General features: G+C 53.1%; 2 protein-coding genes across 2 annotated transcripts; both read right to left on the bottom strand.

The window, feature by feature from the left end:
- Positions 1–467: 467 nt before the first annotated feature.
- Pfn3 (profilin 3) lies at positions 468–881 on the bottom strand. Its single transcript, XM_052727789.1, has one exon. It carries the CDS (start codon positions 879–881, stop codon positions 468–470), a length of 414 nt encoding a protein of 137 aa, XP_052583749.1.
- A 2,442-nt stretch (positions 882–3,323) lies between these two features.
- Positions 3,324–11,253, bottom strand: F12 (coagulation factor XII). Its single transcript, XM_052728373.1, is given in 14 exon segments — positions 3,324–3,608; positions 3,693–3,841; positions 5,597–5,740; positions 5,827–5,963; positions 6,123–6,345; positions 6,449–6,666; positions 6,761–6,926; positions 7,045–7,149; positions 7,258–7,306; positions 7,309–7,391; positions 7,473–7,583; positions 7,876–7,946; positions 8,116–8,252; positions 11,188–11,253. Coding segments are annotated over 14 exon segments (1,827 nt in total). The 3' UTR covers positions 3,324–3,440.
- Positions 11,254–11,464: the final 211 nt, after the last annotated feature.

Here is an 11,464-nt window from a genome sequence, read left to right as displayed (position 1 = left end):
GACTGAGTAGCCACAGGAGGCTGGAGCCAATCTTCAACATACTGAGGGCCACTCACCTCCATCCTGAAACCCCACAGACCTTGGCTGATGTGTGCTGGGGAGGGAGGTGGGTGGGAATGAGGTAGCTCACTTTTTTGCCTACATGTGTGGAAAATGCTAAAGCCTGAGGTAAAACTGGAGAGTCTGCTACCCCAGTACTCTTTCTCAGCTATGGTGTGTCTAGGGCCCTGGGAAAGTACCAGAGCTCTCAGACCAAAGGCCTCCACAAGGCATCCACCACAAGAGGAGTGGGCAGGTCACAGGAGGCCTGGAAGCCCAGCAGGATTATTCTGTTCTCCAAGAATCTCCCCATAGACTAGTGTCCTTGTTCGGAACTCCTCGAACATGCACAAAGAGGATAAGCCCGCAGCGCTCCATTCGCGGTTTATTCTGGTCCCCCTACCACCGAGGGTGGCCTGGCTGTTCTGCTAGGAGCACTGTGCCCGCAGCCCACCAATCAGGTCGTGCACTGTCTTGTTAAGGATGCCTCCATGCACGCCTCGTCTGCCCATGAGCACCAGGAGCGCCCGTGGCGTGTGGCCCACGCAAATTGCACGCCCATCCAGCCCCTTGGTGCGTGCATCCAGTACGCCTTCGCCCTCGGCCAGCAAGTAGTCACGTATAACGCAGCAGCGGCGGCCGGCCACGCTCAGACCGGTCTGCAGAAAGGTGTGCCGGTCTGGCCCGGTGAGCACACCCACCTCCTGCGGGGAGATGGCCGCCAGCAGACCCCCGGGCCGTGATGCCCATACACAGCGGTTGTCTGAGTGGCCCACGATGGCCACATCGTCGATGCGCTGGTCCCGCAGCACCGCACTAATGTAGCCCTTCCAGTCACCCATCTCTGCTCAGAGTCCGCACCTATACCCTTAGCTTGCGCTAGAGGGGGTGGCCCGCAGCGCCAAGAGCTATGAACCCTGCTCTACTCCGTGGAAGTTCGCAGGGTGGGCTGTGACGTGAGGCGAACGTCACAGAACATCTTTCTAGGTGGAGAATGTGAGGGCGTTGGGGAGGGCAATTCTAAAAGTAGCATGTAGGAGGAAATGGAAGAAGGTGGTGGGTGAGGGGTTGGAGAGATGGCTCAGCGATAAGAAAGAGCACTTACTGCTCTTACAGAGGACCCAAGTTCAGTTCCCAACACCTCTGTTGGCATGCAAGGCCTGCAACTCCCACTCGAGAGATCTAACAACTCTGGCCTCCCTGGGCAAGCTCAAACACACAGACACAAATTGAACTTAAAAAATGAGCTGGGCGGGGTAGTGCACGCCTTTAATCCCAGCACTTTAATTCCGGGCTGAGGCAGGCAAATCTCTGTGAGTTTGAAGCCAGCCTGGTCTACAAAGCGAGTTCCAGGACGGCTAGCGCTACACAGAGGAACTCTGTTTCGAAAAACCAACAGAAAAGGACTGGTAGAAGAGCACGAACTGTTTTCCACAGAGGACAGAGTACAGTTCCCAGCACCGAGGGAAAGCAGCTCACTGCTGCCCCTGCTGGTGTCCTTGGGCACCTGCACTCATAGCCACAGAAAAACACAACTAAAAATCTTGGAGGCAGAGGCAGGTGATTCTGTGAGTTTGAGTCCAGCTTGGTCTACAAAGCAAGTTTTAGGGCAGCCAAGGCTGTTACACAGAAAAAGCCTATCTCAAAAACCACACACACACACACACACACACACACACACACACACAAATCTTGAAATTATACCTTTTTTTTTTTTTTTTTTTTTTTTTTTTGGTTTTTTGAGACAGGGTTTCTCTGTGTAGCTTTGCGCCTTTCCTGGAACTGACTTGGTAGCCCAGGCTGGCCTCGAACTCACAGATCCTCCTGGCTCTGCCTCCCGAGTGCTGGGATTAAAGGCGTGCACCACCACCGCCCAGAAACTTTTTTAATTATTACAAAAATGGTTCACAAGGTAAAGGTGCTTTGCTCTGTAATCCTGGTAGCCTGAGCTTCATCCCTGGGACCCATATAAAGGCAGAAGGAGAAACCTACTCCACAAAGTTGTCCCCGACCTCCACACAGCACTGTGACACATTCACCCACACAAACACATTGCACTTACACAAACCACGAATTGCTTCCTTAATTTTAAAAAGCCAGAAGACATGGTGGCACACACTTAATCCCAGGATTCAGGAGGCAGAGGCAAATGGATCTCTGTAAGTTCAAGCCAGCCTACTCTACATAGCACGTCCCAGGCCAGCTAAGAGCTAGATAGTAAGATCCTGTACCCAAAAAAGGGGGGTGCGGAACAGCCCCCACATAAAAAAGATTGGTGTGAGGGCTGGGACTGTAGCTCAGTCAGTTAAATGAAGTTGACAGAGTGCCTGCCTATTATGCATAAAATTTTGGGGTTGCTCCCCCAGCGCCCCATAAACTGGGTATGATGGTGCAGGCCTACAATCTCAGCATTAGGAAGACATGTGTCTCAATAAGTCAATGACTTTTTTTTTTTTTTTTTTTTGGCTTTTTGAGACAGGGTTTCTTTGTGTAGTTTTAGTGCCTGTCCTGGATCTTGCTCTGTAGACAGGTTGGCCTCGAACTCACAGAGATCACCCTGGCTCTGCCTCCCGAGTGCTGGGATTAAAGGCGTGCGCCACCACGGCCCGGCAATAAATGACTTTTTTAAGAGCAAAAAAGGTGCTAGTCTGGACAGCCAGACCTATTCTGAAAGGGAACCATCCGGCCACACCTAAAGAGTCACAGTGTCCCAGAAGGCTTGTGGATCGCAGACCCCCACCCCAGCTTTCACTTTGATAGCGTGGAATGCAGCCTCAGACGTTCCTTGCTGCCTGCTTGCACCACTATGCCAGGCTCAAAGTTCAAAAGACAGAGCAAGCAAACAAACCCCAAACACCCTTTTAATGGAATCTAAGCCAGGACCTCACACATGTTCAGCTACCAGTCTTCACACCCCAAGTCCAATCTGGAACATTCCTAACTGTGTATCACCTGCCGTTTCAAAAAAACACATCACTACTGCCTTCTTCCTAGAGATTCCAGTTAACTGATCTCAGGTGGACTTGACACTGATTCCAAAATCTCCCCCAGGTGACCCCGAAGTATAGTCCAGGCTGAGAACCTGTTTCTGTGTAAACATAGAGTGGGTGAATTCTGGGGAGCAACCTGCAAGGGCCTCCTTGCACAGGGATTGGCATGAAGTGAGGCCAAGGAAGCATGGTGGCCTGGAAAGAGACCTGAGGTCTGCCAACTGCCTTGTCCAGGCAGTGAGGGAGTTGGTGTACCTTCATTCTCACTTGGCATTTCAAGAGGGAATTCTGAGGGACGTTTTCAAAGCACTTTATTGAGTTTCTGTACCTGGGCACTGTCTTCACTGAGGCCACAGACCCTGCACGCTCCAGGCAACAAACACACAAGAGGAAAGAACTGGTCCTGGTGAGTTATGAGTTTGTATGCTCCCGGATCCAAGCCAGGTAGTTGGCTACGTCCGTGTAGACTCCGGGCTTGTTGCGGTCACCACAGCCAGAACCCCAGCTGATGACACCTCGCAGGGTGAGCTGGTGCTCTGCATCCCCTTCTTCACATACCAGAGGACCCCCGGAGTCACCCTGGGTGGGGGACAAGCAGCTTGTCACTCCTGTCCTGTGGTTGACAGGCAGGAGCAGAGTACCAGCCAGGACCCCAGGACTGACCTGGCAGGCGTCGGTGCCTCCCTCCATGAAGCCAGCGCAGAGCATTCCAGGCAGGATGGCGTCCCCATGCATGTCAGAGCTGGAGCAGCGCTCCTGGGAGATGAACGGCACCTGTGCCTCCTGCAGGAAGTTGGCATATTCATCGGCCCCTGCAATTCCAGGGACCTGAGCTTGCTGCATGGGCCAGGCTGCCAGGCAGTTCCACACCTACCCCGCCGTCACTCCCTCACAGCAAGCCTGAGTGGTAGGGACCTGCCAACAACAATTTCACAGGCAAGGAAACTGAGGCCCAGAGAGAAGCTGGGATTAGAATGAGGAGGAAAACACCCCCTTGCCCTCTCCCATGAAATGTCTCAGAACCTGGCTCCCAAAATAGTTGTCCCCATTGCTCCAACATGGGGACAATGTCCTAGTTAAGTCTTTGTAACTTGGAGCCCAGAGAGAACCAAGAGAAAGTTCGAGTCTCTCTGTAATCCTGTGGTGGGTCACTTTTTGTCAGCTCGATATCTGGGAAGCTCACTTGAGAAGATGTCTGTTTAAGATTGGCCTATGGAAATGTCTGGGGGCATTTCCTTGATTAATGGCTGATGTGACTCCCCTGAACAGGCGGGTCTGGACTGGATAAGAAAGTAAGCTGAGCTGGGCGATGGCGGCGCACGCCTTTAATCCCAACACTCGGGAAGCAGAGGCAGGCGGACCTACAGTGAGTTCTGGAACAGCCAGGGCAACACAGAGAAACCCTGTCTTGAAAAACTGAAAACAAAACAAAAAAAGAAGAAAGGTGAAGTTTTGGAGATGGCTCAAGAAGTTAGGAGCCCTGGCTGCTCTTGCAGAGGACCTTGGTTCAATTCCCAGCCCCACATGGTGACTCACAACCTATACTCCAGATCTGGCCTTCCCTATACCAGGCACACACATGATGCACATGTATAGATGTAGGCAGTTACACACGTGTATAAAATTAAAATAAATAAAATTTTTTAAAAAGAAAGCTGAGCATCCCGGAGGTGGTGGTTCATGCCTGTAATCCCAGCACTCGGGAGGCAGAGGCAGGTGGAGCTCTGTGAGTTCGAGCCCAGCCTAGTCTACATCACTAATTCTAGGGCAGTCAGGGATACACAAAGAAACTCTGTCTCGAAAAACAAAACAAACAAACAAGAAAGAAAGAAAGAAAGAAAGAAAGAAAGAAAGAAAGAAAGAAAGAAAGAAAGAAAGGCCGGGCGGTGGTGGCGCACGCCTTTAATCCCAACACTCGGGAGGCAGAGCCAGGCGGATCTCTGTGAGTTCGAGGCCAGCCTGGGCTACCAAGTGAGTCCCAGGAAAGGCGCAAAGCTACACAGAGAAACCCTGTCTCGAAAAACAAAACAAAACAAAACAAAAAAGAAAGAAAGAAAGAAAGAAAGAAAGAAAGAAAGAAAGAAAGAAAGAAAGAAAGAAAGAAAGAAAGAAAGAAAGAAAGAAAGAAAGAAAGAGAAAGAAAGAGAAAGAAAGAAAGAAAGAAAGCAAGCCGAGCAAGCCCCGGAGAGGAAGGCAGCAAGGACTGATTGTTCCTTCCAGCTTTCTACCTCCGTTCTGGCCTCCAAATTCCTGCCTTGCCCTCCCACTCCCCCATGGTGGACTGCAACCTTGAAAGCAACAAAGCCTTTCCTGCCCAAGCTGATTTTGGTCATGGTGTTTCTCGTCACAATAGAAAAGGAGAAACCCAAAGGGATGTGGGAACCTCGACAGCGAATTCTAGATTCTGGGAATGTCGTGTTACAGAGACAAGGCAAGGGCCCTGCACGGTTTTTTTTACAAAACTATCAGGTCGGCGAAACTTGTTCCCCAGGCTCATCGGAGGCTACCAAAAGTGCGCGCTTCAGATAGCCAAAAGTCTCTAGCCAGCTCCCAACAGTTGTGCCTACCCTCGAACTGGTGACCCCAGCCGGCCACCTCGCAGAGCACTGTCTCCGAGGGTGGGGCCGCGCCGATGGGCAAGCACACGGGCTGGATGTGAGGCGACATGATTGCGCAGCTGTTGTTTTCGTTTTCCTGCAGGCGCAGCAGAGCTACCAGGGGAGGGAAGGGTTAGGCGTCGACCTGGGGCCCCAGGCCTCCCCGTCCTTTCTCTTTATCCCTGCGGGGGCCACCTCACCCAAGTCATGCTGGTAGGTGATGGAGGAGAAGCCCTCGTGAAGGCGGTAGGAGCGCACAGCCAGCGTCTGGCACCACTCGCAGCTCTGGTTATGGCGATCTTGACCAAGCACCACCGTCAGCTCCTCGGGCGCCGGCCTGCGGTCGGGTGGGGGACAGTGTGCTCAGGCTGGCTACAGACGTTCTTGGGGGGGTGGTGCCTGTTTTCAACCCCCCGGGGGAGCTCGAGTAGGCTTGGGAGAGGGTAGGGTGCAGATACAGTAGAGCGGTCTAGGGGTCCCCGAGGGCGGTGCTTGCCGGTTCTGCAGGCAGTGAGCGGCGGTCAGCACCCAGCAGGGGGCGATGAGGCTGCCGGCGCAGAAGTTGTTGCCCCAGTACAGCGCAGCGATGTATGGGTGAGACCCCGGCAGAGCCACGAGTCCTCCCACCACGCGGCTGAGCGGGGACAGTCGCTTGCGGAACCGCTGTCCGCAGCCCACCGGGCTGGTCCTGCCCAGAGGAGTCTGATGCTCAGGGGAGGCTGTGGAAGGAGAGATTAGCTGAGGCCAGGGACGCCCTCGACGGGCTGCCTGGAATAAGCAGAGCCCACGTCTTCTGTGCCGGGACCCCCTCCTCTGCCTCACCATCTAGCGCATGGGACAGAGATGGCTCCTGGGACGTGGGTTGAGGCTTCTGCAGTGTGGAAGGCCGGGGCACCGGCAGCTCCTGACGCTCAAGGGGAACTCGAGGTGTTAGCGTTGCCTGGGTTGGGGTCTGGCACTGCTGCAGGTCGCAATAGTCCCAGCTCAGCCTGTCGCCACTCCAGACGTAGCACCATGGACGCATGTCATTACCCGGGTTCCTGCATTCTCAAGAGGGAGTACTGTTAGAGCAAGGGGAGCCCCTGAGGGCCCTAAGGGGCACCAAATCAACCTGCCCAGTCCCTTCCCGCGAACCGGCAAAATGCATGGTGGCCCAGGCCCCAGCTTAACGCTTGCTTCTTAGTCATGTTCCAGTAGGTGGCCTCCGAGGTCCACCGCTGACATGGCGCACCCGATAAAGTGGTTCCAGCCTTGCCCCGGTAGCTGAGACCATTGCCCTCATAGCAGGTCGCCTTAATGTCTAGGAAGACAGAGGACTCCCTGCAATCAGGGGCTGGCTCTGTTGGTGCCCTCTGGTTCACTTTTCCATTCTCCCTTACCCACCTCCCCAAGCCTTTTCCATATGGGGCCCCACTCACCTAAGTCGCAAAAAGGTCCGGTGTAGCCCTCAGGGCAATGGCACAGTTGGTGGCGCTCCACCTGGAGGCAGCTGCCCCCATTGAGGCACATATTAGTGCTGCAGGCTGGGGGAAGATGCAAATTGAGCCATCGGGTGTACCATGCCACCCAGCCCCTACCAGGGGCTCCTGACTTTCGGCCTCCCTCCCCACAGTCGCTGTACACCCACTTACCCTGACCGGCCAGCGGCTTGCAGTGAGGCCCAGAACCCTTGCATTGGCACACCTGGCCAAACCTTCCGAGCCAGCTCTAAACCATACCTCATCCTCGTGGAAGAACTGGAGAAGCTGAGGCTCAAAGCACTTCTCTGGGGACAAAAGGAGGCCTGTGGGGCCATGCCAAATTTCCAGGGTTTCAGGGACTCTTATGGGCAGGCAGCTCCCCTTACCTCTCTGGCAATGCTTCCCAGTAAGGTGTTCTGGGCAGAGACAGTGTGGGCCGTTGGGGGTGTTCACACATGTCCCTCCTTTGTGGCAGGGGCTGTGTTTGCTGCAGTGGTCTGAGAGATAGACACCAGAAGGAAGCACAGGGAGGCTGAGTGACACTCGAAGGGATCAACGCCCTACCTGAACCTGCTTGTCATAGGACCACGGAACCCCAAGCTTCCAGTCCTTAAGCTCATCTGTAAAACAGCGGTCACTTTTCCCAGAATCCTTCCTCTGACCGTTGAAAGGATGCTGCAGGAAAAGGGAAGGGGCTGGGCCCAGAATCCCCAGTGTGCAGGGTCTGATGATACCTAGTAGACGGGTGGGAGCAGGAGGCGGCCTTGAGCCATGGGTTGCATACAGTACCTTTCACTTTCCTGGGCTCCGAGCAGTATCCCCACTGCTGGTCCTGGTCAAAGTTGGGAGTGAGAGAGCACCTGGGGAGACAAATGAGGCTTCCCAGCACTGCCTGAAGACTGGCTAGCCCTCCTTACCCCCCCCCCCCCCACACACACACCCTTTTGCCCAAACACAATTCTTAGATGACAGATAGGCAACATCTGTTTTATCTAGGCCCCTCCTCTAACCCCTCTTAGAAAGTCTCACCAGGGCCGGGAGCCTGGCAGGCCTTTGTGGTTGTGGATACATCTGTGGTGCAGGCGGCGGAGGTACAGGAAGGGGAAGTGACAGAGCTTCCCATCGGCAGTGAGAACTGTGGGAATAACACACCTCTGAGGCCTCCCCTATGCCCAGGGGCCTCATGGGGCCTGGCTAGGGAAAGGAGAGTCCTTCAAAAGAGCACTCTGCATTCAAGACTGCATCCTGCTTAGGGAACTGTCTTCCAGAGTCAGACAGCTGGAACAGATTTCTGACTACAACACTTACAAGCTCTGTGGCCTTGGCCAAGTCTGAAACCCAAGTGCTTGTCACAAGGTTGGCACTTAATAAATACTTAGGTCACTTAACTATTTTTGGCTCATTAGTAAAAGGGCAACAGTAATAGGACTGTCGATCCTCATTACGCACAGGCTTTGGATTTGCAGATCTGCCTGCTTTGTATGAACGTATTTGTAACCCCTAAACCAATATTTGTGATTCAGGTTGAGGGTATAGGTCAGCAGTGGAGTGTTTGCCTAACGTGTGCAAGACATCACAAGGAAAAACAAAAACCAAACAAACTACCAAACACTTGCAGCGCCTTCCTGGTCTTAATGGAATTGTATGGATCAGTAAAAAATGCACGCACACGCGCACACACACACACACACACACACACACACACACAGAGCTGAGGTCTGATCCGGTAGTGCTGCCCTCTGTCAGCTCTTACACTGGACGCATGTATTCTTCCCAATATCCATTTAGTACAGTATTTTTCTTTTCTTCTTTCTTCCTTTTCTCTTCTGTCTTTTTGAAACAGGGTTTCTCTGTGTCAGCTGGCTGTCCTGGAACTCACTCTGTAGCCCAGGCTGGCCTCAGACTCACAGAGATCCTCCTGCCTCTGCCTCCTGAGCACTGGGATTAAAGGCGTGCGCCACCACCGCCATGCAGTTTTTGTTTTGTTTTTTAATGTGCACCAGGGCCAGCCCACTTTCCTTTTCTCTTAAAAAGAGCACTGGGGCTTTAGCTCAGTGGTCAAGCATTTGCCCAGCACCAGTGCCCAGTGCTTCAAGGAGAAAGAAGGGAAGAGTGGTTCTCTGCGCATGCTGAAGCGTTCCCTAGGGCTCCTACTGCAAGAACACAAGAAGCTGCTGTGTGCCTTATGGAGAGAGTGCATCAGAGATGCCTTGTTCAGGCAGCTGAGATGGTCCTATTGGCCATGTGGTCAGTGTTAAGGGGTCAACAACGTGCACTCTGAATAAGACCTCTTCAAACAGGATCACATGTGAAACAAGGTTACATGTTAATAATGGATGAAAATGTCACAGCCAGAGGTCCACGGGAACCTAATAGGATTTATGAAATTGATGTTCATGTAGCTGTATAGAATATAATTAATTGTAAGAAATAAGTGTATGGGGGGATATGCGGGGTTTGGAGGGAGGAAAGGGAAAGGGGAAATTTGATTACATTATGATCTCAAAAAGAAGAAGAAATGTGTACTTCAGAGAGTGCTGTGACTCTTAGTGACAGTGCCTGGAACACTGAGCCCAGTGCCTCGGATGTGCTCAACAAACATTTGCTGCGATTTTGTTTTCCGTGGCATTGAGCAACAAGGTGATAAAAGAGAAGGCGCCTAGACCTTTAGGACAGGGGACCGCTGTTGGGTCAGGTTGAAAGGGACAGCAGCTGTGTGGCTTAGTGTGAGGTCAGGAGGAAAGGCTGGAGGGTCACACTGTGTTGGGCCTCACTGTGAGGCATCACACTACAAGCCTCAGCTTGGCCTCGCCATGGTAGGGTTCCCTGTTCACAAGCCCTATTGCAGGGTTTGGGGGGTAGGGTGGGTACCCTTCACTGAAGTGGAATGTACTAAGAGTTAAGAATTTTTTCTTTAATCCCAGCACTTGGCAGAGCCAGGCGGATCTCTGTGAGTTCAAGGATAGTCTGGTCTACCTTTCCAGGAAAGGTGCAAAGCTACACAGAGAAACCCTGTCTCAAAAAAAACAAAAAAAAAAAAAGAATTTTTTCTTTCCATTACGCTATCGATCAAACCCAGAGCTGTGTGCATATTGGGAAAATGCTCCACTGGTGAGCAACAGCCCTAGGCTAAGAGCTAAGATTTTAAAGGCATTTTTCAGACAGCAGCCGCTGGGCAGACCGCTTTACAAGCATCAACAACTCATTTCTCCTTCCCAACAACCCCGAGCGGCTCACTACTACCAGTCTAGTGTTACAGACAGGGAAAATGAAGACAGTAAAGTCACAAGTGAGAACGTGAGGGTTTGGAGACACCGGGGTGTTTGTGATCTGGGGCGAGTCTGAAGCCCTGGGGCCTATGGCCCACTGAGGGTCTGAGCTCCATCAGTTATAACGGACATCCTCCAGATGTGTTGAAAGGGACGGAGGTGGGGCGGGGGGACTAAGGAAGACCAGTGAGCGTCCAGGTGTGTGATGGCACCAGTGGCACCCCTCCCCATGCCGCTGAGCACCTGCTCAGCCCAAGCCCTGCCTTGAGCACAGCCCAAGCCCTGCCTTCTGGGCACACATCTGGATCTGTAGGCACTCGGGTCTGTGTGTCATCTGAACAGGATCCCTCCTCTGTCCCAGAGGCCTGAGGCTGCATGGAGACCACACCGGCTGGAGCACACTCAACCCCACCAGAGGGTAGATTAGGAAGAAGAGCAAGTCACTTACCCACAGTGGGCTCATCTGCTCCGTGCTTGAACTCCTTGGGGCCTTTCCATGGTGGAGCCTCCGCGGGAGAGAAGGCAGGAACATCAGACTTCCCTTGATCCCATGCTAGGCCCCAGCCTCCTTCCACCTCCCGAAATACAGGATTTCCTCACAAGACTTGGCCTCCTCCCTCTTAACCATTGTCTCCCTCACAAGTGTAGTCCTTGTCCTCACATCCACCAGTGTGGGTTGCTATCTCCTTTGTTTCAGCCTCCTGGGCTGCCTGTGCCTTCCCCACACAAGTCTCCCAGTCACCTGAACTAGCAGGTGACAATCAGAGGCCAAAGCTGGCACAGGGACCCCCCAGTGCCATCCTGGTCTAATCAGAGTGTCCACAGTCCTCACCAAAAGTGTCAAATCCAGGCTCATCAGCAGGGACCCCAGGAGCAACAGAGCCCTCATGGCGTCCATCGATGGTCCCGCTGCCTGCCCAGAAGCACAGATCAATAGGTCTGGGCAAAGTTCGCTGAAGCCTGTGAGGTGAAGATTGGTCAAGCTTCCTCCTGGGCCTGAGGGGCACAGGCTTCATGGAGAGCCCAGCAGAACAGTGACGTAGCATCCTTGTGACCGGTGAGTTGGCTGCGGGGAGTAGAGTAACGAAGATCTGGGTTCTTGGCCTCCC

This window comes from Peromyscus californicus, unplaced genomic scaffold (genome assembly GCF_007827085.1).
Source record: "Peromyscus californicus insignis strain IS unplaced genomic scaffold, ASM782708v3 Scaffold_8__1_contigs__length_139910024, whole genome shotgun sequence".
Classification (NCBI taxonomy): Eukaryota; Metazoa; Chordata; class Mammalia; order Rodentia; family Cricetidae; genus Peromyscus; species Peromyscus californicus.
The sequence above is the reverse complement of the archived record's forward strand: the minus strand, read 5'-3'. Positions and strand labels throughout refer to the sequence as shown.